Consider the following 26,449-nt stretch of genomic DNA (forward strand, 5'->3'; position numbering starts at 1 on the left):
CCTTATAAAACATATCCCATGTTCTAACTCTTTCTCTTGCCCATAAGTTCTCCACAACTCTTGCATCCCCCTTCCTTGGCTCTCTGCTATGCTGGATTTGTTCATTCTTGCTTTCCCTGTCCTGTGCCTTCTTGCTCTGTTGCCTGAGAAGCAAGAGAGGGAAACAGCCAACTCCATTGTCAGCACCTTTCAGGCCAGCAAAAAGGACAGAGTGTTGCTTCCTTGTGCTGCTGGACTCCAGTGCTGTGTGATTTATGTTCTTTTGGCTGTAGACAGTTAGAGGAGTGCAATAGTGCTGCTCATTATTCCTGGCCTCCCTTTGACTATGGATTGCCAGGGTCAGGGAGCAGCTGCTCCCTAGAGGGCAGGACATGGCTGTGGTAGAACTGGAGACCACAACTCCTACAGCAATGTTGTAGCAGGGTCTGATGGTGTTGGGCTGAGCTGAAATGGGGTGCTGGGCCATGGGCAGGGGTGCAGTAGGCCATGGATTGGGCTGGATTCAGTGCCCTCAAAACCAGCATGATGGTGGGGTGATCGGAACCATTGGGAGAAGAATGTCAAGGTCTGTGTATTTCTCATACATGGTTACCTTGGGGACCCAAGGGGACCAATGAGTTTGGCTTGAGGAGTGGCTTGATCCTTCCTGTGGCCTGTGGCTGAGGCAAGGCTATACAGCCCAGGTGGGAGGTAGGCAGGAAGCAGGAATTTCTGCATGGTCCCCTTGGTTTTGGCAAACAGCAATGATAAACACCACCTTTTTTCCTATCTATCCCTAACCCATCTCTTTCCTTTCCAGGCTACTAGGACATCTGCCCTTCCAAACCCTCTCTATCTTGCCTGAGTTCAGCTCCTTGAGTGGGATGGGGTGGCTCTCAGGGATTGCTGGGCTCGCTGCAGAGGAACATGGTCCTGGCCATGAGTTTCTTTCTGTGCATGTGCACCATGAACAAGCTACAGCAGGAAATGGTGACTTCAGCACACCTTTTGGAGCAGTCTGCCCTAGCAGAAGGGATCAAAGCAAGTGGGCTGGGATGTGACTGTATGGAGCTGGATATTGTGCAGAGTAATTGGTGAGGTGAGACAGGCAGGCCAGAACAGAATGCTCAGAGAATGATGGTGGCTAAAATCTCTAATCCCTAAATCTTTCCACTGCTTGCTCAGGGGGTGCCCCTGGCCTCTGCCTGGGTGGACATACTTTGGGCACCAAAGTGCAAAAAGCATGATAGTATCTGCCACTCCTTTGTTCAGTGGAAGAAATCAGGCAAAGTGAAGGAACGGTAGAGATGAAGGTAAAGGGACAGAGATGGTGTGGGGAATTGGCTGTGTCTCTGCATGGAGTCACCTCTGGAAATGGAGGAACAAGGCAGGGACTGATGCTGAGGAATATCAGAGGCCTGTGGGTCCCAGCCTGTGGAGAGCCAGATGTGCCTCCTAGCTGGCATCTGGGGGAACAGCATCAGGAAATTATTTCTCATTGGATTACAAGGCTGAGAAACAAATCAACAGACTGTAAAAACCTCTGCCTTCTGCTTCATTGCTGGCTGAGGCAAAGCTGAGGCAGCAGCTGAAGGCTATCATGTGACAATCATAAGTGACATGAGTTTGGTGGCCTCAGACGATGAGCTGTGGGGAATTGAGGGTTTTTCTCTGTCTTTTCCATTGGTGCAGCTCTTCTCCCCCTTCCTTTCTCCGTCTTGGCTTTACTTTTTGGATTATTGAATATTTAAGTGTTTCTCTGTGACACTATCTCTGATCCCTTAATCCAGCTGGCCTGGTAATTCCACAGACCCAAATCAGCTCAGATTTCTCCACAGACGTAAGCCTTGTTCCTCAAGGGTTCACTCCTCCTTCATTTATCTTCCTTCATTTTATTTCTGCCCTTTGTGTCTCTGTGCTAGAAATTGGTTCAGCTTTTGCAGCAAAAGCTTCAGCGATATCTTTAGTGAGCAGCCTCCCCCCAAAATAAAAGGGGCAAGAGGGGATCTTTAGTTTTCATTAACCAAGGATCCTTTTCTCTGTTTTTTTACTGTTTCCTTTCTCCTCAAAATTAAAATTAATAATAATAAAAAAAGATAGCAGAGTGCCCTACAGTGTTTTATCTACTGTATGAAATTATTTCCTCTGTGCTGCCTGAGGACACCCCTGCCAGGCTCCTGTCTCAGCACAGTGGGAGAAGGGTTGAAGCTGTAGCTGGAGAGAAAGGTGCTCCAGGCTGTGTTTTGCAGTCAGAACCAGGAGCTTGCCCAGAGCCCAGAAACACATTTGTCGTGGTTTAACAGGCAAATGTCACTTTGTCTGCAAGGTGTGTTTTCTTACAAAGGGGCAGTGTTCATAGCCCCAAAGTAGAGGTAGTAAAGTATGAAGGTGTAAACTGTGCACCACTCTTTGATGGGGGGTAGATGGGTGATGTGCTTCAGATTAGGAGTTCTGGCATTGTTGGGTGAGAGACTGGAGGCTGGTATTTGACACACTGCCTGCTCCCCACCCCCCCCCACTGTGCTCAAGCCAGACTGGTTCACCTCAACAGCCTTGTCCATGCACCAAGAGTCAGGAACAATTTTTAGAGCAGAAGTGGTTACACGTGGTTTGAATTATTTATCCCTCTTGCATCAAGGAAGGAAGGAAAGGAAAAAAGTGTTTGGCTTTTTTGGGGGGGGTAGAGGGAGAAGCTTGTCTGCATTTTCCCTGCTTCATGCATTCTGTGTACATCATTTCCAGGCAGCTGAAATTTCATGGCTTTGGCTGTGCTTGGGGCTTGCCTTTGTTTACACTAGGGGTTTTGAGCCCCCGCAATAACAGCTTTATGTTTCCCACTCTCCTTTCCCTTCCCCTCTACTCCCACGCCACTGCCTTCCCCCGGGTCCCTGGCTGTGATCACACTACTTAAGGGATCCCAGATACCCTTCTGCATATCCCTGATATGACATTATACATTGTGAGGGTTCCCTCCTCAAAGGCTTATCAGCACGGCAGGCAGTACCACACCTCTCTTGCTTGCACCCCCCCTTAAGGTGTCTCCTCCCCATCTCCCTCTTCTCATGAAACATTGCTGTCTATACACTTATCTCAAAGACCTTTCCAAATGATGCCTCTTCTTGTCTTTTGTGTTTCCTTTTCCAGATTCCAGTGACAGATGGATCTCTCTCATGCACACTTGCTCTTTCCTTCTCTGTATTTTTGTTTTCGACATGTTTGATCCGAAGCTCTGAAGCTTCTCAGAGGGAACCCAGGAAAGAAGGAAGAGAAGGAGTAGAAACCAAGGGAGCGTGAGCGACACAGGAGGCAGCCCTGCCTTGTTCTTCCAAATCACACTGTGGAGGGGCGGGGGAAGACTAGAGGGGGAGAACTTGGGTTTGTTTTGGGGTGGGTTTGGTGTGGGTGGGGGGTGGGTGGGAGGGGAGAAAAGGGGAAAAAGTGTGTGAGTCGCTCATGAGCATCAAAGAAGATTCATTATCCTTGGCCTGAATTTTTGTTTAGAAAAGAAGCACAAGGTAGTTCCCTTCCAGACCAAACATCCATGGTCATAGCTTTTGGGTGTTCTGGAAGAATATTGCATGTGTTCCCCTTCCTCTATGCTCCTGGATTGACCCAGAGGGCAAGAAGATATAATGGTGATGACATCTCATAGGACTGGGGTGCTCATTCCCTTCCATTGTTAAACCTCCGTTCTTGCCCCCTAGTTTCTTTTTGCCATTGTCCTGAGATTTGGCGTTGGTTTTTGTTGGGGATTTCTTTTCCCCCATCCTGATGAGGGCACCACTGCAGACCATGCTGTGCCTGGGGTTGTGGGCAGCTGCCCTGCTCTGCTGGTTTTCCCCTGGCACCGTGCGAGGTGACTGCTGGCTGATTGAGGGGGACAAAGGGTATGTGTGGCTGGCCATCTGCAGCCAGAACCAGCCCCCCTATGAGACCATCCCCCAGCACATCAACAGCACGGTGCACGACTTGCGTCTGAACGAGAACAAGCTCAAGGTGGTGCTGTACTCCTCCCTCAACCGCTTTGGCAACCTGACTGATTTGAACCTGACCAAGAATGAGATCTCCTACATTGAAGATGGGGCTTTCATGGGTCAGTCAAACCTCCAGGTCCTACAGCTGGGCTACAACAAACTCACCAACCTGACAGAGGGCATGTTGCGGGGCATGGCCCGCCTCCAGTTCCTCTTTGTGCAGCATAACCTAATTGAGCTGGTCACCCCTACTGCCTTCTCTGAGTGCCCCAGCTTGATTAGCATTGACCTGTCATCCAACCGCCTCAGCCGTCTGGAGGGCAACACTTTCACCAGCTTGAGCAACCTGATGGTGTGCGAGCTGGCTGGCAACCCCTTCAACTGTGACTGTAGCCTCTATGGCTTCCTTAACTGGCTGGCTCTCTTCAACAACGTCACCAAGAACTATGACCGCCTCCAGTGTGAGACTCCACGGGAGTTTGCTGGGTATCCGCTTCTGGTGCCCCGGCCTCACCACAACCGCAATGCCATCACCATCTTCCAGTCCATGTGCAGAGGGGGCACCATCCCCTCCCTCTCCAGGGTCAACCCAACTCCTTACACCCCTGACTCCCAGCGAGATCTGGATGAGGGGTCAGCCATCAGCCCTGGGGATTTCCTCTCAGTCAAGCCTCCAGCCTCTTCCACCACTGACTCCTCCTTCAGTCCCAGCATCAAACTACATGACGTCACAATCACTTCAGCCATCCTGATGGTCACCATCCCCATGCCCTACAGTAAGATGTATGTGCTGGTCCAATACAACAACAGCTATGTTTCTGACATAGCAACACTGAAGAGCAAGAAGGAATATGTCACTGTCAACAAGCTGAAGGCCCACACTGATTATACATTCTGTGTGGCCTCTATACGCAACAACAGGCGTTACAACCATACTTGCCTGACCTTTGCAACCCGGAGCAAAGGCAGGGAGGATCCTATTTCCAGTACTTCCACCACTACACACTATATTATGACCACCCTGGGTTGCCTCTTTGGGATGGTCATTGTCCTGGGGGTGGTGTACTACTGCCTGCGGAAGCGGAGGATGCAGGAGGAAAAACAGAAGTCACTCAATGTCAAAAAGACCATTCTAGAAATGCGCTATGGATCAGATATTGATACCAGTACCATGGTCCATCCTTCCCAGAAGCTGGGTGAGCCACCTGTCATTCCTGTCTCACGGATGTCCTCCATCCCTTCCATGATTGGGGAGAAGTTGCCCCCATCAAAGTCAATGGACGCTGGGATGGAGACTCCCAAAGTCACCACTAAAGGTAACTACATTGAGGTGCGGACAGGTGGTGGGGATGGGCTGGAGAGAACCCAGCGAGATGAGGACCTGAGGGAGCTTGACAATGGGCAAGGCTCAGCTGCTGAGATCTCTACTATAGCCAAGGAGGTAGACAAGGTCAACCAGATCATCAACAACTGTATTGATGCCCTCAAGCTGGACACAGCATCTTTCCTGGGTGGTGGGAGTGGTGTTGACTCAGATATGGCCTTTGAGTGCCAGTCCATCCCAGCCGGCTCCTCGAGTGGGCTAGAGCGGCCCAGCTTTCTTTCCCCACCCTACAAAGAAAGCTCCCACCACCCTTTGCAGCGCCAGCTCAGTGCTGATGCTGCTGTGGCCAGAAAGACCTGCAGTGTCTCCTCTAGTGGCTCCATCAAGAGCGCCAAGGTCTTCAGCTTGGATGTGCCTGACCACCCACCACTCAGCAAGTCTGACTCCAAGTACATTGAGAAGGGCAGCCCACTAAACAGCCCTTTGGATCGTCTTCCCTTGGTGTCTCCGAGCGCCATCCACCACTTGGAGGTCAAGCCTTCTTACCATTGCAGTGAGCACCGTCACTCCTTCCCGGCCCTGTACTATGAGGAAAGCGCTGACACCTTGAGCCAGCGGGTGTCATTCCTCAAGCCACTGTCCCGGTCCAAGCGAGACTCCACGTACTCCCAGCTCTCCCCCAGACACTACTTCTCGGGCTACTCCTCCAGCCCCGAGTACTCCTCAGAGAGCACCCACAAGATCTGGGAGCGATTCCGGCCTTACAAGAAGCATCACAGGGAGGAGGTTTACATGGCAGCTGGGCATGCCCTGCGGAAGAAAGTTCAATTTGCCAAGGATGAGGATCTGCATGACATCCTGGATTACTGGAAAGGAGTCTCTGCTCAGCAGAAGCTGTGACTCTTCCTCACAAGGAAACAATACAAACCAAGACCCCTCCCCCCCCAACAACCAGAAAAAAAAGCCACTTGACTGTGAAAAATAAACCAACAAGAAAATACTCCTGACAAATACAAAACTGACAAAACCTTTTCTTAAAGTTTACAACAACTCTTACACACACAGACACACACACTGACACACACACACACACACACACACACACACGCCGAATTGTCTCTACTGTGTTACGGGGACCATTGTTCTGCCCACAGATGGTTGGGAGGAGCGCCCTGCACTGACACTATGGTAACAACGTTGGAATGTGGGTGGGTGGGTGGGAATGGCCTGGGAGTGGGTGGCAGTGCTGGCAGGAGAAGGGCAAAGATGGACACTCACTGGGCATGAAACTCAGCTGTGAACTATTCATCTTTCTGTTCCTGTTGAAGGCTGATTTTTCTTTTGGGTGGGAGGGAAGGACTTTGGTTTAGAAAGATTCCTTGTCCACCTTGTACACCTGCTATGCCAAATCTTCCATCACTAACTTTTTCCCTCATTTTCTTTAGCAGTGGAGGCTTTTCTCTTTCTCCTGTCTCCTTCCAAAAAAAGGTGGGAATTGCTGGAAGAAGTTCTCTCCCTTCTTTTCCTTTGCCCTTCCCTATCCTCTCTGTTAAGAGTCCCTGGGCTTGAACTTCTTGTCCAGATACTTCACAAACCTCTGTCCTCCTCAGAGGAAGGAGAAGAGATGTGAAGGACCAAGGTGGGTAGGATCTGCCGTATAAGAGGCTCTGTGCCCTTGCTGCTCTTCCTCGTTCCCTTCTCCTGCCACATTGCTGTTGATGAACACCAGCAATATGGAGGGACAGGCATTCTCCAGGCCTTCTCAGAGCCAGTTTTCTGCCAGTTGGTGGGAAGAAACAGGTTGTGAATATTCTCTTTGGCATGGCAAGCCAGGTCCTCAAGGAGTGGTGGAGGAAAAGGCGGGAAGGTCTGGTCTATCAGAGATGTATGGGGTTCCCATTTCTCCACGAGTGCTACAGGTCAGAGGTCCTCCTCACCCCACTTGCCTATGCTCAGTCTGCCCTTGTCTAGTCAGTTTAAAACTCTCTGTTCATGTCCCCTTTACTATGAGGAAGGGACCTGGAGAGGACCTCAGCAGAACAAGTTCTCCTTGAAGCCTCTGCAGCTCTTCCCAACTGATTTACACCATGGGCTGTGGGGTGGGTGTCCATGAGAAGAGTATCATCCAACCTCCTCACTTCCAGGTGAATGTGAAGAACAGGATTTCAGCTGCTCACCTTACTGGGTTGGCCTCACAAAGAGTCTTTCTCTTGTACAGGCTGTGGACGTTCTGGCATGGACAGGGGACAGCCTAGGGTGAACACAGGAGCACAGGGAACAAATGGGATGTGAGAATGGGGCCTGGGAGTAGCCCAAGAAGGATGGCCTGGAAGAAGCTCCCTTAGGTGTGCAGCCACACTGTGTGTGCCAGGATAGAGGAGGACTCCAGCATCTGGATGGCAGTGTTCCTTTGACTACTTAGACGCCCTCGTGAGAGTGAGAACAACACATCATCTCCTAATCCTCACAGGTGTGACAAACTTTTCTTAGGGATCCTGTCATGTCTTGACAAAATTCCAGTTGCAGTTGCTAGATCCCAGCCTCTGCCTCTTGCATAGAAGATCTGTCACAGAGTTGACAATGAGCCTATTGCCCTCTCCACCTATTCCCATTTTTGAGCAACGCAATAAAGCACAATCTTGGCACCATCTCCCCCAGTACTTTTCTGTCAGGCAGGAGGGCTGCCTGCTGAACTTGTCTTTATGCAGCACAGTGAGCCTCCTCTCCATGATCTGCCCAACACTTGACCATAGTTCACCTCTAACAGAATGAGGGTGAGGGCCTATGTTTTGTTGGCCCTCCCTGAGTAGTTATTTCCTCTTTGAGGCACTCCTCAGAAGACCCAGTGTTTTTGGGGGCCCTGGGAGAAGGATGAGGGTGTAGGAGCTTCTCTAAGAGGGATTTACATTCTGCATGCAGAAAACTTGCCTGTTATCTGCCAGGTAGTAGCAATGCCAGCTGTCAGAGCTGGCTTCTTGGCCACACATGACAATTTCATTGTCTGTAAGTGAGGTGGAGCAGTAGGCAGAGTCTGGTGCATGAAAACCAGAGCAGGTATCCCCAAAGTGTAAACCTATGAAGATCTGTGGAGTTTCTTCCTTGTAGGGATGCTGATGGTAACAATCCTAAGCCAGGTCCTGACCCCATTGCCTCAGACTTTTTAATGCCAGCCTGCTTTCCCACAGTCAAAGCATTATTTTCCCTTGAGTCCAGAGGTGTTTGTGGGACTGACTCCACATGGTAAGAGCCAATCCAACCCAGAGGAAGGGGTGTGTGTGCACATGTGTGTGTGCACCCGTGTGCAGGAGGATGAAGGGAAGCCGCAAAGGGAAGTCACATCACTGCTGGCAGGTGTCCCTCCATGTTGGGGCCGTGCAGCAAACCAAGACAGGTAAATGCTGTGAGAGATGCTTAGGCACAACAGAGATATCCCCAGCTACCACACAGGGCAGGCTCAGTGGTCTTCCAGCACGGCAACCATCCAAGAAAAGACTAATGGCTGGGGCACAGAACTTATCAGAAAAAGGGGGATGACAGGCTAGGGGGGATGGAGTCTTGTTCCTCTCCCCAACTCTTCCCTCCCTGTGCTTCTCTGCCGTGTGGTCTTGTAAACAGTTCTGCTCAGTCAATACTTCAGGGGGAGCATTAACTTATAAAGGTTTCTACTTTTTCCCCTCAGCACCTCAATGAGGCAGAAAAGAAAGGTCAGGGATACAGCTATCATCAGGCCCTTCTTTTTTCTCTGGTGGGGTAAGGCTGGATAAGAGGGAAAAGCCATTTCTCTCCCAGCCGTAGCCCCCATTTCAAACCATTGGATGAAGTTTGCACAAGATGGACTGTTCTGTGGGAGGAAGAGGGCAAGGAAGGGGAACAAAGTGTCTCACCTTCCTTCCTCCTCCCTTCTTCTTTGTCCTGCTCCCTCCCTCAGGATGAGGGCTCACAAAGTGATGCCAGCCCTGTTGGAGGAAAGCAGATTTAATGTTCTATTTGCATGACAATTTTACTATATTTTTCTGAGCAAACACCTGTTGTGTATGTGCCAGTTTGTTGGAATTTAACCTCCTCCCTCCAAGTCTCTCCTGTCCTTGTCCCTGTTTTCTCTGCTCCTTTCATTGATCTCTGATGTGATTTTATGAGAGACTCCTACCAGTTTGAGAGGGAACGTACCCCAAGGAGAGCCCAAACCAATCACCCCATAAACCTCATTTCTTCTTCTTTCCAGTGTCACTCTTTCTCTTGCTCCAAACGTGGTCTCTCAGCTGCTTTTCACAGTCATGTGTGTAAAGGGGTAGGTGTTATATGCCAAAGGCCTGCTCTTTCTAATGGCCATCGTTTCTCCTTGTTATTGAGGAACAGGAGTGAGGCCTGTCAAGATAGATCTTGTAAGAGAAACAGTCACCACCCTCCCTTTGCCCTGGTTGCTCTTTCCCAAAAAGCAAGGTTATTCTTGAGGGAATGTGGAATGCTTTAGCTGAAGGGAAACCTCTGATAAACAGTGAAAACTTGATGTGCAGATGATTACAATCACTTGGAAGATCTCCCACCACCTTCCTCTTATTGGTTGCATAGACCTCTTGCATAGACCTCTGGATTAGGTCTATCCTATGCATTCTCCACCCTGGCTGGCCTGACAGAGGGAGGGGCCTCAAAAACCTCTTTGTTGGGAAAATGTGGAGAGACTGCCTGATGTTTCTAAGGCCTCTAAGTCTTGGCTTTGGCAAGACCCTCAATGCTGCCTTCTCCCAGGGCAAAGTGGACTTCTGGGGCCAAACCAAGACCAAACCCTTTCATACTTTATTTCTGGTTTGGTGACTCTTGGCAGAGAAAACAGGGGTTTGGCTCAGTTCACTGGACATTGTGGAGGGTGAGGAATGAGGTTGGGCACAGACCTGCCCTCTATCCCCAAGAACAGCCTAGGGGAGAAGCCTGGGCTGGGGTCCTGCACCCAGGGGAGTGAAGGTGAGACTCTGTTCCTCACAGTGGGGCAGAGCTCTTTCCCATATCTGCTGGTGCTGCCCCAGTTTATGCTGCCATGTTCCCTTCTCCCCCTCCCCACTCTTCCATACTGAATAAATCCCTCTTGAGGCAGGTGTGAAATATTCATGACTGACAAATGAAGAATTATGTCAGGCTGAGGAGGCTTCTGTGTGTTTGCAATGCTAATCAGCCTTCTTGGCTGGAGGAGGCTCTGCCTGGCAGGCTTGAAGGAAGGAGGGGAAGATGCAGGAGGAAGGTGGAAAAGGAGCTGAGAAAGAGACGAGGGGCAGAAGGGGTGAATAAGGTATGGTGGGACCAAGGAGTGGTGAGACAAGGAGGTAACAGGTAGAGGGAGATGGAGAAGGTGTAGAAGAGGGACAGGCTGAAAGGACCTGGGGAAGAAATAGCTACAGTGGAAAGAATGGGATGATAAAGGGACAAAGGGAACAGCAAGGAAAAGGATTGAGTGCAGGAGTGAAGGCTCTCTGAGAGGAGGTGGGGAATAAGTCAGCAGTGCCTGGAGAAAACAATCTGAGCAGACCTCATGATGAGCTGTGACCCCTCTCTGTAGAGCAGAGCTCAGTGCTACAGGGTGGGCAGCTGCCATATGGGTAGGAGCTGGACCCAGGGCCCCAAAAGCACACTTGCCATGCTTGTTGCTGACTGGAAAGCTCAGCTACGTGAGGAAGGACACACAGCCTCCAGGAGTCTGGAGAACATCCCTTCCACCATCACCACTTCCTTCCACACAAGATGCAGTCAAGAAGAGCCTCATGGAGTCATGTCCTCTTGCTGGAGCCAGCCTGCTGCCGTTCCACCATCTGAGCAGGAGGGAACCTCCTCAGGGTGGCTTGGTGTGGGATGGACACTTTGTGCCACCCCCCACCGGGCTATGGGGGTTTCTTGTAGGGCTGGTGGAGCCTGCCCCACCTCAGCCGTGACCTGCTCACCCTGTCTGAGCAGGTGCTCTTGGGTCCTTCCCTGGAGAAGGGACAGAGGGGAGCATCTGTTGTGTCCCCCCTATGCACGCACGCATTCCCAGCCCTGTCCCTCAGCCGCTTTGGCCTTGTACTGTGAGGGGCGTTCTCGGTCTGCCTGCCCTTGGCTGTCCCCCCACGCGCCCCGGGGACGTGTCTCTGTCCCTCTCCCGGCCATCCTACTGGGGCAGCTCTCTGCAGGGCTGCCCCAACCCACCCCATTCCTGAGTGGAGAGAGGGCATCCTCTGCCTGGCATCTCCTTCTCCCCCTTCTCCTGCTCCTTCTCCTCCCTGCCCCACCAGGGGTCGAGTTCCCTCCTCCCCCTGTACGGCCCCCTCCGATGCCCCATCCCTACGCGTTCAGCTTGGCCTTTGCCTCCCCGTAACTACCACCGCCACTGTGAGGCCTTGCTCCTGGCTGGCCTGTCCCACCTTCCTGCTCTCCACCTTCCAGGGGGGAAGAGGAAGAGCCTGTCCGGGTCAGGCCAGACCCTCCAGGGCTGGTACGGCTGGTCCATCCACAAGCACAGCGTCTGGGGTGAGGGGGTGGGAAGGGGCGGGCAGCTGCCGGGCACAGAGAAGGGGGTGTCAGCCCATGAATGTAAGGAAGGGCCTGGGAGGCAGCTGCTGGGACTGGCTCCTTGTGGCCTCTTTGGTGTTCCTCCTTCCGTAACAACCCTGTGACCCCCTGGTTGTGTATGGACAAATTTAAGTTGGAGTTACGTTCTTTACTTTCTTCTTATTTTTTGAATTTATTTTCTTTTCTTCTTTTAGAATTGTATTTCTTTCTTGTTCTTTTCTTTCTTTTTTTTTCTCTCTTTCCTTCTTTTCCTGTTTTAAAACTGAATGGCACGAAATCGTTTTTCCTCAACTCGGAGATTCCTGTATGGAGAAAATCAATTTCTATATTTGCAATAAATTTCTTATTTAAAAAAAACAAAACCAAGAAAAAACCTAAAAAAAAAAATCAACAAGCAAAAACTATAAAAACCTGCTTCTGAGTCCATGTGTTTCAGATTTGTCTGGTAGAGAAGGTGGGATGGATGGATGGGATGGGATGGGATGGGATGGGATGGGATGGGATGGGATGGGATGGGATGGATGGGATGGGAGGGACGGGATGGGACAGGACAGGACGGGATGGGACGGGACGGGATGGGATGGGATGGGAGGAAACAGGGTATGGGTGAAACTGAGAGAGTTGGGTCAGGGCATGGGAAGATTATCCCAGGCACCCATTGGTCACTTGCTTCTCCCAAACACACTGTTTCTCTTCCCTTGGCTATTGCCTGTTTTGGACACCAAATTATTTTCACCTGGTCATCAGGTCTGTCATGATACCAGTCCTTTCCTGCACCAATCAGCACCCAGGTTCTGCCCCACCCAGGGCAGGCAGTCAGCTCTGCCTGGGTGTAAGGCAGAGCTTCCTTGCCCATGCCCTACACAAGAAGTCCTCTGTCTGAGCTCCAGAGCTCTCTGGAAGAAGGCAATCCAAGGCAGGCGATCCAGCCGTGGGTAATGACTGAGCAATCTGTAGCCTAATCCACCAGCAGATATCCTGATCTCAGCTCTTCCTAAGCATCAATATTTAAAGTCAAGAATACAGCCAGCAAACCCATGCCTATTGGTGCATTTATACACATAATTAGGCCAATTTGTGTATGGTGACATAGCAGCCATTCCCTTGCATGTCTTGTCTCTTCTCTGCCTCCTGTTTCTTAATGTTTCTAGTTTCTCCTGAGAGTGGTATGGCTCCTTGGCTCAGAGGGTTTCTTTTTTTTGCTCTTGCCCATCCAGCTCTGATTAGACAAATCTAGCCATGGCTTCTAGGCTTCGTTATTGAGTGTGCTGAGCTCACAGTCTCTGCTCCTTGTGTAGCAAAGGACAGGAATTAATGGTTCTAGGGAGTTGTGACTATGGACACAACAGCTCCTGCATACATGTGCTGCAGTAGCTGATGACTCTTATTAATGCTTGAATTGATTTGAGAGCAAACCTAGGAGCAGATGCTACTACAGGCACATGCTTCACAGTCTGACATGGTCTCTACTAGACTTGGGAAAAGAATGAGTTTGGGAAGGAATGGTGCTGGACTGTGTATCTCTGGAGGGTGGACAATGATGCATAACAAAGAGGAGCTCTTCTGGGGTTAATCAGAGCTTCATCTGCTTGGTGGAAAGGTGGATGTTTCAGTCAAAGTGATGTTCCTGGCATCTGCATCTCTGCAGTGCAGGGATTCAGACCTTCTGAGACAGGGAATCTCAGACCTTGGGAGGAATTAATGCATAAATTATAAAGAGGCATAATCTAATCAGTAGAGAGCCCCCATGCTGTTTATTTTGTTGCTAAATTCGATTTTGTCTCCACAGTCCTTGCATTTCATTTGGTTGCTCTGCCACAGGGATGAGAAAGGACAAGACGTATTTGCAAATGCTGTGTAGGGGGAGCAGGAAGCTTTGGGAAGGGAAGATTGTCAGGGCTGAAGACATCATCAATGTCCTGAAGCCAGGTGAGGGCTGTTGGGCTGAGGGGACGTGGAGGAACTGTAGCCAGCCCTCTGGGCCAAAATGATTTGTGATGAAAGAGTTAAGCAGTGCTTGTATTTAAACTGCCTTTGGTTGATTCCAGTCAGAGAGCTTAGGAGTCCTCTGCTCTGCACACTGTTGTATGAGATGGTGTGTGTCCAGAGAAGGCATGAGGTGTGAGCTGTGTCTGTGTGTCTGCATAATTCTCTCAAGTGCCTCTGGATGTAACTGTGTCCAACAGACTGCAGTTACTGCAGCAAACCACTCTGACCTTTGCCTCCAGAACCTGCTTGGTGGACCATGATGTCTGCATCATGGAGTGAGAGAAGGGCCCAGGACTGTGAACAGGAAAGTGGCTGCAGTGTGCAGTATGAGGGTGGCCAGAGTGACTTGGGGAAGAACAGGGGTTCTTTGCACAGCCTCATTATTTGGTTGGCTGCAGACTCAGGAAGACTTTTGTGTTTTCTTGTGGTTGGTTTGTGCTGACGTGGTTCTTTTCCACCCTTATGAAGTTCAGTGACTTATCCAAGCCATAATTTGCTGCAGCACAGATAGACCTGACCTAGCCCCAGAGCCTTTTGCTGGAAGTCGTATGGGACAGCTGTCATCTCCTTGCCCATGTGGACATGTGCATGTGCCTCTGTGTTGTGGTACCAACAGGCAAGTAGCAACATTGCCCTCTTCTGGACTGACTGTAGGCACTGGAAGAGCATCCCTCATGGAATGGCAGAACAATCCTCTTTCCACTGCAGAGCTAACAACATTTCTGGGTCTTGATTTCCCATCCAAATCTTGGTGACTTTTAAAATAGCCAGCTTGGATTAGAAGATACTTTCTGCAGCACTAAGTGCCTGGGCATCCTGAGCCATCATGACTCCTAAGAGAGCAGAGTGAGGAATATCTCCTCTCCAGATAATGTTGACTCCAATGGAACCAGTAACCAACAGCTCTGAAGGGCAGTGAACATGTGGTTGAAGGTGTGAGGGTCATGCTGCTGACCTTTGTCCTGAGGGCTGTCTCTCAAGGGGATGAGAGCAGTTCTAGGGAATGACCAGGCTAACATCTTTCCCCACATCTTGGATGCCTTTTCAATTAAAACACAAATGTGTGTATTGTGCAGAGCTGGAGGACAGACTGAGAGCTACGCAGAGCCCAAGGGAATTTGGGATTTTAAGTGCACAGGCCATGCTCACCTGTAGTAGGGGAGCAGAGGAATGTCACTGAACAGCCTCTACATTTTCCTTCTGACCCTTGAAGGAAACACAAAATTAGAGAAAGAAAACCCAACTAGCCTGAAAGTGAAATATTTAGGAGTGAAAGGATAAGAGAGATGAAATGTAGACTTGAATACCTATATGAAGGTTTCCTTGCACTGTTAAGATGATGGCTAGGTCACTATCACTGCTAGTCCCCTACAGGGACAAACCTGAGATTCTGCCATAGATTTGGTGGGACTATGGCAGTGTGGGACTATGGCAGTGTGCAGAACTGCTCCATTCCTTGGCTTCCCAAATATTCAACAGGGATCTGTGTCTTCCCTTCCCTTGTCAGGCTCCTTGGAACAGGGTCTGTCTATCACAACATGGTTATGTGATACCTCTTACAGTAGGATTGCCAGGCTCCTCAGAGACTGGCAGTTAACATGCATTCCCAAAGGAGAAAGGAATGGGATCTAAAATGAGTCCGAGGAGCTGTTTTGGTGACTTCTGCTAAGCAAGGCAGAAGTAAGCAGCTGCCCAGCCAATGCTACTGTGGAAAATGAATCAAAGGCCTCATCACTTTTTAAATAAGAAACACTTCAAAAAAGAAAAGTATTCTGCTCCATCCTTCTGTTGCCAGAAAGGGCATCATTAAGAATTCATTGCAACTTCTGCACCCAATTTTCCAGCCCGGTGCCTTGTCCCACTTGTCTTGCTCCAGCTCCAAAGACAGTGGAGGCTCTGCCATGAGTATCAAGGCACAAATGGAACCTGAATAATAAGATGAAACCTGAAGAATGTCTGGGGGGATCTGGGGACCTCTGGGGAGAAGTGGCTGAAGGAGGGAAAAGCATAGCCAGGTGTGGAGCATGAGGAAGAGTCAGACTTGCCCACAGACTTGGGAGCAAATAGGCACAAACCTGCCTCAGTTGCCTGCTGTTGCCAGAACACAACACACGCCTGGGGATTTCTTTCTACTCTGTTCTTTCCCTTCCTGAGCATCTGGAGTTGATGACTGGGGATTCCTAACATCCAGAAATGGCATCATTGGACCGAGGTCCTGAGCTGCAAGACAATGATGCAGCTGACAAAGGTGGCCAAGCCAAGCCAAGCCAAGCCAAGCCAAGCCAAGCCAAGCCAAGCCAAGCCAAGCCAAGCCAAGCCAAGCCAAGCTGTGTCATGGGGTGGATTCAGCAGGACAAGGAGGTGCAGGTTAAATCTATAAAGTCTGTGCCTGATGTATGTGAGTGCCTTCAGATAAAGAAGGTGGCTGCTTAATGTCATGATACCTGCTTGTCTGGAGGAAAAGGGGCTTCATTTTGGGCTTTGCTCAAATTGGGCATAGGGCCAGAAGACACATGAGATTCCAGCTTCTCATCCCTTTATGATAAGTGGGGAAAGAGCTCTTGCCTCTGTTTCTCTGCTGTACATTTTCTGTCTTGTGTCACTGTCAGCCACAATATTTCCTACCTGTGACACCTGTTTCTCTTTCTCTCTGCTTCTCTAGTGGCAGCCAAGGAGATAATTGGTATTTTTGACTCTGTCTGTTGAGCCCTTTGTGCCAGGAGCTGCCAGATGAAGCTGTGAATTATATAATAAGGGTTAATTAGAGGCTTTTCAGGGCCATATTATCATACCCCATGAGAGTGGTGCCCTCCTTTTTGGGCCATTGTAGGAAACAGTGCTTATGGGGAAGAGGAGCAAGGAGGTGTCAGTGGCATTGATGGTGGTTGTGGTGGCCAGGAAAAGGATATTCTGGCTCCTTAGTGGCACTAGAGGTGGGGTGGAGCACACAACTCAGGAGAGAGAGAAGCAAGGTTGGACACAGACTGGTGGGGTGGAGGTGAAGGGTTTTTAAACTCATGTAGAGCTGTGGTCTGATGTTGGAGGGGTAGCTGGGTACCAGATCCCTCACTGGTCCTTCTTCCTCCCTCCACTGCTGCAGGGAGCTGAGCTAGAAGGTAGAACTGCCAGGGCAATGTCCAGAGAGAGCAAGGCTTGAGTGACCTCTGAAACCCCTCAGCACCTAAGACTGCCAGATGACAGCTCTGCTCCTGGATGAGGAGTCTGCTTCTCTAAGAAGGCACCATGGGCCCAGTCCTGCCTCTCTAAGAAGGTTGTCCTGCCTGTGGCTGAGTGTGCAGCAGGGGGAGAGCACCAGCCCAGTGGTGGAGTGTGAGAGGGAGAGAGGAGATGCTCCAGGTTTTGCTGTTCCTGCTGTCTCAGTGCTCCCCTGTCTACATCTGCCTTCACTCTGTGTGTGCTGGGTGGTGTGACCTTGGGGTTGATAAGGAGACCCTGCTCCCTCACCCCCTCCCAGATGCTGAACAGAGAAGGGGGCACTGATTTCCCCAGCTCTGTTGTGCAGTGTGTGTGCCTGAAGGTGAAACTGCCTGAGGCACCTCAGCCAGCCCAGAAAGAAGATTTAGATGACAGATCTCCTTCCTGCTTTCAATTCTTGCTATGCAGGGATGCTTTGAAGTGGTTGGATTTGCCAGCACAGCCTCTCTACACCCCCATGCCTTCTCAGAGGAATAAGAAACTCATTGCTTGAAGGCCTTGGAGCCATCACTTTGGCATATTATGGAGTCTTTCCACTGAAAATTGTAATCTGCAAGGTCACTACATCTGTGAGTTCACAGTTACAGCATAACACACCATCCTGGGGCTGAGGAAACTGAAGAACTCCCCTCTGGCTCTGAGGGAGGAATGGACTTGCCTGGATCTCTTGGTAAGTGACATCCCTTGTTCCCCAGATAGAGTTCATGAAACACCTTTGGGAAATGGAAGAGATTTGTCTCCCTTGGTTTCTCTTCACACCACTAAGTCCCAAGTCTGGTCAGTGTGGTGGATGGAGGGAAGCAGCACATGATGGCAGCCAAACCTCTGGGCTTCTTCTGCCTGGCTGCCTGTGAGAACCAGCCAGTCACCCAAAACACTGTCAGAACAGGACACAGGGTCTCCTCTCACCTCTGCTTTACCTTCTAGGCCATCAACTCCCTCCTCCTTTCCTGCAGACTGTGCTTTCCTCACAATTTTTAACCACTCCCTTCGCAGTCTCCTTTTTTCCTGTTTTCTCTGTTCTCCACCTTCCTTCACTGACCCTCACCTCTTTGTTCACTGGGGAATAATGATTTATTCTATCTCTCCTCCCCTCTACTTTCTTAATATTTTCTCTCACCATCTTATGTTATCCTTTTCCCATTTCTCCATTTCTTTCCTTCCATTCAACCTCCTCTGTCTCCTCCCATATCCACATATTTTCCCCTCTCATATAATGTCTAATATAATTCCTCACATCTTGAGTCATCCAGACCTGCAAGGAAATGGTTTCCCACAGGGAAACAGAATGTGAGAAATATCTTTATTCACCAAAAATTAAATATTGACCATATGGGGTGGGAAAAAAAAAGAAAAAAAAAGGCAAAAAAAAAAAAAAAAAAGCAAAAGCCAGCTCATTGTTCAGAAAGGGATGAAAAAAGCCAAAACTTGGGTTTTTTCATGAGCAATATTCACAACTAGGTTTAGAGCATTTCTGCATCAATGTGCACTGAAAATGCTGCTGAGGTTCCCAGGCACTGCAGTGGGGCCAACCTGCACAGCACTGGGGCAGACAGAAGGGGGAATCTGGGGGGAAGCTGAGATACAATCAGTGCATGAAACAAACTTAGTGTGCAAGTCAGCGGGATATTCTCTGCTGCAGTCATTTCTGAGGTGATGTCTCTGCCCAAATTACTCCAGCAGTGACTCTTTCAGAAATGGCTGTGGTTGTGTGCTGGAAGGGCAGGGGGCCTCTTCTGACACAGTGCCACACCATCAGACACAGGAGCCTGGTGAACACTCAAAGCCTCCCTGGAAAGTACTTCCAGGAGGGATCAAGCACCTTGCCCTACAGACACATTTCCCTGCTGGATCTCCAGATCTCTTATTGAATGTTTTCAGCTGTAACCAGCTTCTTCCACACCCTGACCCCAGAGATGACCTACTGCAGTGCCTGAGCATCACCCACAGGCTGGAATTTCTTAACAAAGACTGCAGTACAGAGGAAGTCAGATTTGGGCAGAGGCATCACCTCAGAAATGACTGAAGGAGAGAAAGTAACATACTGTTCTTGCAGGCAGGGGACAGACTCAGCACCACACATAATGACTCAGAGAGCAGCTTTGGTGGGCAGAGAAAGAAAATCTCAATGAATCCCGCAGGCCTTTCTGTTTCAGTGATCTATTAAACAAACCATACCTCTATGTACAGCAAGTACAGCCTTAATCCCATGTGATCCTGATATTTTTAGCAGCTTGCTCATGGGACTTTTTGCTTCACTAACAGGAGCCCTGAAGCCAGAGCCCAAAGATTCCTAGTTAATAGGTAGATCTCGGGTGAAAACCCAAGTCTGCCAGTGCTGCGGTGAGAGACACAAGATGTTTGATTACAAGAAAAATGTCTTGGGATCTAGCTGAACCAGCTGTTCTACAGCTGGATTTTAGGCTTAATCACTGTGTAACCCTGTTGGGATCCATGGAGATGGGGAGAACAGGCATCTGCTTCATCAGTGCTTGGGACAGCCTGTGGTGCAAGGATGGTGGAGCAGAGCTGGATCCTGATGCACACTGAGGCTGCATACAGGCAGGAGACTGGGAGAGGAGCTGGCAGAGGGGTGGCAATGGGATGTGCCTTCCAGCAGAGACCTTGAGAGGGTGTGGTGTTTCTCTGCAGGGCACCAGGTCTCTCCCCAGTTGATCCCAGGCCAAGCTGAGTGTTCTGGTGTGGGGCAATCTCCAGGCCCTGCAGAGGCTGTGGCTGTGCTGCCTGTGTGAGGATCTGTGACCAGGCTCTGGGGCTACAGCCAGGCTCCTCTGCTCTGTGATGTGGAGCATGGGCTTCCCACCTGCTGTTATAAATGAGGGGATTTGGTGGGCAGGAAAGGATTCCCCTGATGGGGCAACTCCTTCTACTGTCACCACCTGGAACCATCTGCACAGAAGAGATTCCTTGGATCTGCACCAGGGTTCCTTGGACAGCACACATCCAGAAGGCTCTTGCCAGAAACATTCCCTGCAGACAGCCATGGAATCAGGGTTTCTCATCCTCCAGATGGGGCAGCCCTCACTGCTTACTCCTCCATTGCTGGGATCTCAGGCAGGAAAAAGGCCCACTGGAGGAAGGCACAGGTTTTCTGGTCTGTATGATCATCTCCAGGTGACCAGCAGGCAGAAGCAGCAAATTTATCTTTGCAGGGATCGTGACCTTTCTTCAAATGAAGGAAATATTTTGTGGAAAAGCAGCAGAAAATTTGCCATATCAGCATAAATCAAAGCTGTCTGCATTTTCTCCTCCACTGAGGATTCTAAAATTACAAATGATCTGAAGAAGGCAAACAAGGCAAATGTACTGGCTATTCCTTCCCAAGTGAGAACATTGAGTATCCTTGAAATAATTAAACATCTAGCTTAAGAGAAAATTCAAGAAAAAGTATCATAGTAAAGAAATAGCTGATGAAATTCCTCGCCAAAATGTTTAAACCAAATTTCTGAAAGTCTTTGAAATGCTGTTGGCCAGTATTAAGGAGAGGGAGAACACTGGGACAGATGGACCTTCATGACAATCCAGTACATCCATTCTTCTGCATTATTGCACGTCTTATCCAACCTCTGTCAGCCTTGTGCCAAGGTCTGCCCAGCAAGGCTGCTGCAATGCTCTGACATGCCAGGTAACTTTTAGCCTGATACTAAGATCATCTGACAGACCTGAGGGGAAAAGAGCTGCATTTGAAACTTCCCAGCATTGCAGCACTGAGACTCAGAACAGAGTTTCTGCAGCTGCTGTTTCCAGTTCTCCCAGCACACCATTCAGCACTGCATGAAATTCAGATCTTAAAACTATTTGATGTGGGCCAAAAGGGCAAGTGGGATGTACAGGTAGAAAAAAAGTTAAAAGGTACAGAGCAGCAATCAGACAAATGAACAGGAGAAGGGACTACATTTAGTTTGGGTTTCTTGTTGAATAAAAACATACAAGGCAGCATACCTCTGGAGACATGCTTGCCTTGGGGACTAGAGTGCCCACATAGGCAGGTGTTGTCACCAAGTCCAGGCACATCAGATGACATGAGAGAGGGACAGGCATGGCACCAGGGCAGTGGAATCCTCTAAGCAGCAAAATTTGCCTCATGACAAGAATGCTGATGTCAATGATTGCTGACACAGGAGTATGTACGGGAAGTGGTAGGACAGAAAAACCCCAAGATTTTATTGGTGAAAATAGACAAGGAAAAAGTTGAAACACATGTCTTCATGACCTAAAGCCCCTTCTGAACCAGGATAGGTCTTGAGACAGGGAAGTCCCTGTGGGATTGATCCTGGGAGGTGTCAGGCTATACTGGATCTGCTAATGACCTTGTTTGCCGTTGGCTGCAGGTCCTCTCTCGAGCAGATGGCAGGCACGCTATGTACTACTCACCCGTGGGACACAGTGCTGAGTGTCCCTGAGTTAACCTCCAGGTGAGTTCCCCATGACTGTCCAGAACCTTAAAAATCACAAGAATACAAAATTATGGGAGGCAAGAGGAAGGCCTGGGAAATGCTGGCTGACTGCTAAATGGGGCACGTGCCCTGGTGAGACAGGGCATTGAAAACACTGAGGTATTGAGTGATTTCTCCAGCTCAGTCTTCAGTAACATTACTGGCCTTCAGAAATGCCAGAGCCCAGAGACTGGGGGAAAATAGGGAGCAACTTCACCTGTGTGGAAGAGGATCAGAAAATACTTGAGCGAACTGGACAAGTGTAAGTCCATGGGCCCTCATGGGATGCATCCAGCAGTGCTAAGGAAGCTGGCTCGTGTCATTTCAAGGTCAATCCAAATAATCTTTGAATACTCATGGTGAGTAGGAGAAGTGCCTGAGGATGGGAGAAATGTCAATGTCACTATGGAAGTCTCAGTTTATAGGAAGTCATGGAAAGTACTGTGCCAATGGGAAAGGATGGAACTGAAATTCTTCTGTGTTTTAATGGTGTGTTAGAACAGAGGGGTGATGCTGCATGCAGGAATCCATGCACTTCTGATTCCTGCCAAGTTGGAACAGTGTTAGTGAGGCAAGGTTTATAGAGGGAGATAAATTAATTTTTTTAGACAAGCCAAATTAAATGTAAAAATGGACAAGCTCCTTTTTGGACTTGCTGCATTTACCTCCTCCTGTGGGCCTGACAAGCTGTCCATTTATTTGTGCTTGTATCTGAGCTGATCCTTCACACAAACCTTGCTGCTCCTACCATCTTCAGACATGACACTTGAGCTTAAAATATAAATTCCTAAATTCCTATTTTCACAAAGGCCAAGCTGTAAAAGCAACATTCCCTACACTCGTTGGTGAGCTGGGGAGAAAAGGAACCCAAAGATTAAGGATTTGTTTGATGATGTCCTTGCATACAAGTACCCACTGTGATAATCCACACGCGCAGTAAGGAAGAAGAGGATCAGCTGTTCCTCCAGGTAGTTGAACTGCAGTTCAACAGTTAATCTTTCAGAGCTGATCTTTGCTACAGTATGGCTTGTTCTCACATTGAGCTCACATGGTGCTCAGGTTGACTCATGAGCCTGTCACACGCTGGAAGCATCGCTTTCAGACAGGTAATAGAGCCAAACAGAGCAGGGTCTAAAGCAAAACCCTCATGGATTTGCCAATGAAGGCATGTCTTGGTGAATCCTAGGAAATGGGGCATGTTCTTATGTTTCGGATAAGCCATAAGGGTTTGGATCCTCCTTGAGGGAAGGGAACTGAGTCCTGAGCAAAGCAAATAGTAATAAAGCAAACCAAATGGTAATAAAGCAAACCAAATGGTAATAAAGCAAATCAAATGGTAATATAGCAAACCAAATGGTAATATAGCAAACCAAGTGATAGAGATTAGCAGGGAGTGAGATACTGCAAACAGAGTGAATAAGACAGAGCCTTGAAACTCCCACCAAGGCCAAAATGAAACAGACAGAAGAAAAAAAGTTGTCTGAAAGCACAAGTGTGAGGGAGAGAGGGAGAGTGTGTGAAACAGACACTGGGGGAAAGGGATCCCATACAACACTTGAGAGACATGGGTCCTGCAGCCTTTGTGCTCATGTCAGAGCTTGTGAGAGCGTGAGACAGCCTGTGGGAGAGAGCCTCAGACAGCTCCCATGTGTGTGTGTGTGAGTGGGGGCGTGAGAGCCCAGCACAAAGAGGGGGAAACCAAAATGGAGCCTCTCCAACCTCCTCCCTGCCTGGGAAGCCACTCAAGGGGCTTGGAGTTGTGGTGGGGTGACACATTTTGTGTAAGGATGGGGAGATGCAAGAGCCATGCACTGACCCCTCTGGTTCAAATCAACGATGCCACCACAACCTCCTGTCTGAACAATGCCTTCCCTGTTTTGGTGCTTACCCTCCATCCCCACCAAACCTGAAATACCACCTGACTGCTCTGCAGGATTGAGGATGGAAGTGAAGAAGACTGGTTGACCCTCCATGTACACTGGGAAGCCAAGAAGGACTAATAAAAACACCCTGGCAGATGGTAGCTGCTGTCCTGCTCCCACAGCCTGTCCTGCTGCCTTTGTGTTTGTGCCATTTGAAAGCAGAGCAGGAGGCAGACAGCTTTCCCCTTGCTTGCAGGAGGCTCCTCCACAGAGCCAAATGGCCAGCACAGCATAGCCAGGTCCTGCAGCTGGCCAAACCCAGTCCTGTCTTACCACAAACTCCCAGTCTTGGAAAGGTGGGAACGTAGTGCTCCTTCCCAGCACCTGTTTGGCTTGAACATATGAGCTGTCCTGCTCCTGCTGCTTCTGCTTGCCATCCAGTGCTCAAAGACCCCTTAGTTTTGGTCAGGGCTCAGGCCTTTTCAAGCCCTACAAGACTGAGGGAAACATAAATGTGTTGGCAAAACAAGGGTTTCTGCAGTGTTCATGCAGTGTGAAATGCAGCTCAGCTCTGTCAGCTGGAGAGACAGCAGTGTGAGCCAGGTGCTGGGAACAGCCTGAATGCTTGAGTGGCTGTCCTCAGAGAGACTAAAAGCTAGAAGAAAGACATCCCAGCAAAACCCTGGAGATGGGAAGTGACGCCATTGCTGCAGGTCCTCAGGAATCTAGAGGGGGAGATTCTGGTTTCCAGAGCCACTTTTAGTGACCTGGGTTATCCTAGACATTTGCTGAGTGCTGGTCAATACTAAACAGGACCTGTGGGAGATATTCTGGAGGAGAAGCTGAATACAGGTGGGTGACCTAGCACCACACACCAGTGTTCAGATCTCTGATTCACTCCTTGACCGACTGTCCTGGGCTGTAAGATGTAGTTTGGGGGTGTGTGTTCTATTTCCCACCTGTTGGAGGTGGGGCAGTTATCTTCTGCTAATTGGGCAGTTTACTTTATCTCTTCCACAACCAGCCCTCTCTCCAGGGAGATGCCTGCTGTTAATGGGCCATTGAGTCTCACTGCATGGCTGATAAAATTACAGCATCACATTGTGAGATGCTCCACCCAGGGGGAGGAGCCAAGCATTCCTACCTGGATAAAATTTGAGACTGAGAACACCACAGGCAGCTTTTGCTCACTGGATTCCCAGAGGAACACCAGGCCCATCTACACCACCACAAGATCTCCAGAAGAAAACTGCACCATTTACAAGATCACTGCTTCAACAGAACCACAACTGCCACTGCAGGAAGACTGCAGCCACCATTTAATGGGACTGCTACCAACACCCTGACCCACAGGGTGTCAGGTTGCATTCTAACTCTGTCAGTGTTACCGCTTTTTAATTTAATTTTTATTTTCTTCCCTAATAAAAAACTGTTATTCCTACTCCCATATGTTTACCTGAGAGTCCCCCTTAGTTTCAAAATTATGATAATTAGTGGGGAGGGGGTTTACATTTTCCATTTCAAGAGAGACTCCTGCTTTCCTTAGCAGACACCTATCTTTTCAAACCAAGTCACTGATATAATTTGTGCTAGCCCTTAAAAGCCAGGACAGTATCAGCACTGCAGATTTTCAGAGGTACTATGAGAAGTCATCTGGCAGAGCTCTTCAAAGCCCTGGTGATGTCATCACTGCAAAGTCCTGATGCAGGGCTGTTGAGCAGGTTCTTTACAGGTTATCCCAGCACCTTTCAGCTGGCTGCACATTCCCACGAATCTTAGCACTGCACAGCAATAGCACAAAGTGTCTTTCAGTGCTAGTTGGGAATATGTTTTGTGAGCTTTGATTGAGACTGATGACATAGGCATAGACACTGGCCTGCACCAGAGGCATCTCTTGTGCTGCCCAGGTACAGGTCTGTTGAAAATGCCAAGTGTCTGTCCCAGGCTCATGAAATCCCGCAGGCTATGTACAGCCCGTGGGCTTTAGGACTCCCACCCTTGCCTTAGCCAAAACAATGAGGTTGTGTGTGCCAGCCCTAAGGGTGACTGAGGAGACAGATCATCAGATTTCTAAGGAAATGGAAGCATGCTGCTTTCCTGCTACATCGAGAGACTGTGAGCAGCAACTTTTAACAAAAAGCAATGGTATTGCCCACATGAGCCTTTAAAAAGACTGAATGATGTCACCTATTTGTGGAGCAGCAAATTCTAAGGTGACTTCCAGACTCTAAAGACTGCTGAACCACTTGAGCACGATGTAATGCCCAGCTGACCACTCTTAGTAAGTAGGATGTCCCTGCAGGCACGGATAAACACTTGTTGTGATTACTGAATCAGAGCTGGCTGGGGAATTTGAGCACAGCCTTCTCATTGTACTGCAGGGCAAGTGTCTGAACACACTTAGCAGCAGGAGTGCCTCGGGAGGCAGTTACAGTCCTAGATAAATGCCTTTTAAAGCCTTCTAGAAATCACTGGTCTATGTCAGAACCATGTGGCTCTAGCTCAGCCACAGAGAACCATGGCTCTGGGGATATCCCTCTTCATCCAAACATTCATGTTGCTGTTGTCTGTGGAGTGAAGGAGTGTTTCTTCATCACTGCTTCCATGAGAATGGATAAATGTCCTTAACATCTCAAGCTGGGTTGTGGGTGAATTCAGCTGGATTGAGAACTTGAAGAGGCTCTAGGGATGTGCAGATGTGTCTGAGTGAAAGCCATGCTCAAATCCTATGCACAAAAAGCAGGCTGTCTGTATTCAGCCCTGCCTAGTGTGCACAGGGAGGTGAGATGCTATTCCCACTCCCACCAGGCTCCCCTTGGGCAGCTTAGCACTGCCTGTGATCCTTGCTGGAGTAGTCTGCCTTTCACAGCAGCTTCCTGTTCTTGGAACCAAAAAGCAAACTGTGCTTCCAGTATTCCCTCTGGGCACTTGCTCTGTGGTGTCCTGCTCCTCTACTTCTCCTTCAGTCCCCTGCCTCCTCCTTGGTCACATTCCCATGCCCATGACCTCCATGGGTGTTACCTGTCCATCCCCATCAGCCTCCGAGAACTGAGACAACAAATTGACAGGCACAAGCCACTGCTGATGGAAGGAGGAAGATAGTCCCCACAGCCC

General features: G+C 49.3%; 1 protein-coding gene and 2 long non-coding RNA genes across 3 annotated transcripts in view; all 3 read left to right on the forward strand.

The window, feature by feature from the left end:
* The window catches only part of LOC118697996 (uncharacterized), a 49,770-nt gene extending 46,432 nt beyond the window's left edge, over positions 1-3,338 (forward strand). The window contains exon 3 of the long non-coding RNA XR_004981823.1: positions 3,124-3,338. This is a non-coding gene — a long non-coding RNA (uncharacterized LOC118697996). The remainder of the gene's footprint in view (positions 1-3,123) is intronic.
* A 79-nt stretch (positions 3,339-3,417) lies between these two features.
* On the forward strand, positions 3,418-12,221 carry ELFN2 (extracellular leucine rich repeat and fibronectin type III domain containing 2). The gene has a single exon (XM_036400641.1). The coding sequence runs from the start codon at positions 3,751-3,753 to the stop codon at positions 6,175-6,177; it is 2,427 nt and encodes an 808-aa protein (XP_036256534.1). The 5' UTR covers positions 3,418-3,750; the 3' UTR covers positions 6,178-12,221.
* Positions 12,222-21,370: 9,149 nt separating this feature from the next.
* Positions 21,371-24,777, forward strand: LOC118698071 (uncharacterized). Its single transcript, XR_004981833.2, has 2 exons — positions 21,371-21,452; positions 24,360-24,777. It is a non-coding gene; the product is annotated as an uncharacterized LOC118698071 (long non-coding RNA).
* The last annotated feature ends 1,672 nt before the right edge of the window (positions 24,778-26,449 follow it).

Source organism: Molothrus ater, chromosome 5 (genome assembly GCF_012460135.2).
Source record: "Molothrus ater isolate BHLD 08-10-18 breed brown headed cowbird chromosome 5, BPBGC_Mater_1.1, whole genome shotgun sequence".
NCBI classification, from domain to species: domain Eukaryota; kingdom Metazoa; phylum Chordata; class Aves; order Passeriformes; family Icteridae; genus Molothrus; species Molothrus ater.

Coding starts and splice junctions, on each gene's coding strand:
- ELFN2 (XM_036400641.1), top strand. CDS start 3,751: ATGAGGGCACCACTGCAGACCATGCTGTGCCTGGGGTTGTGGGCAGCT.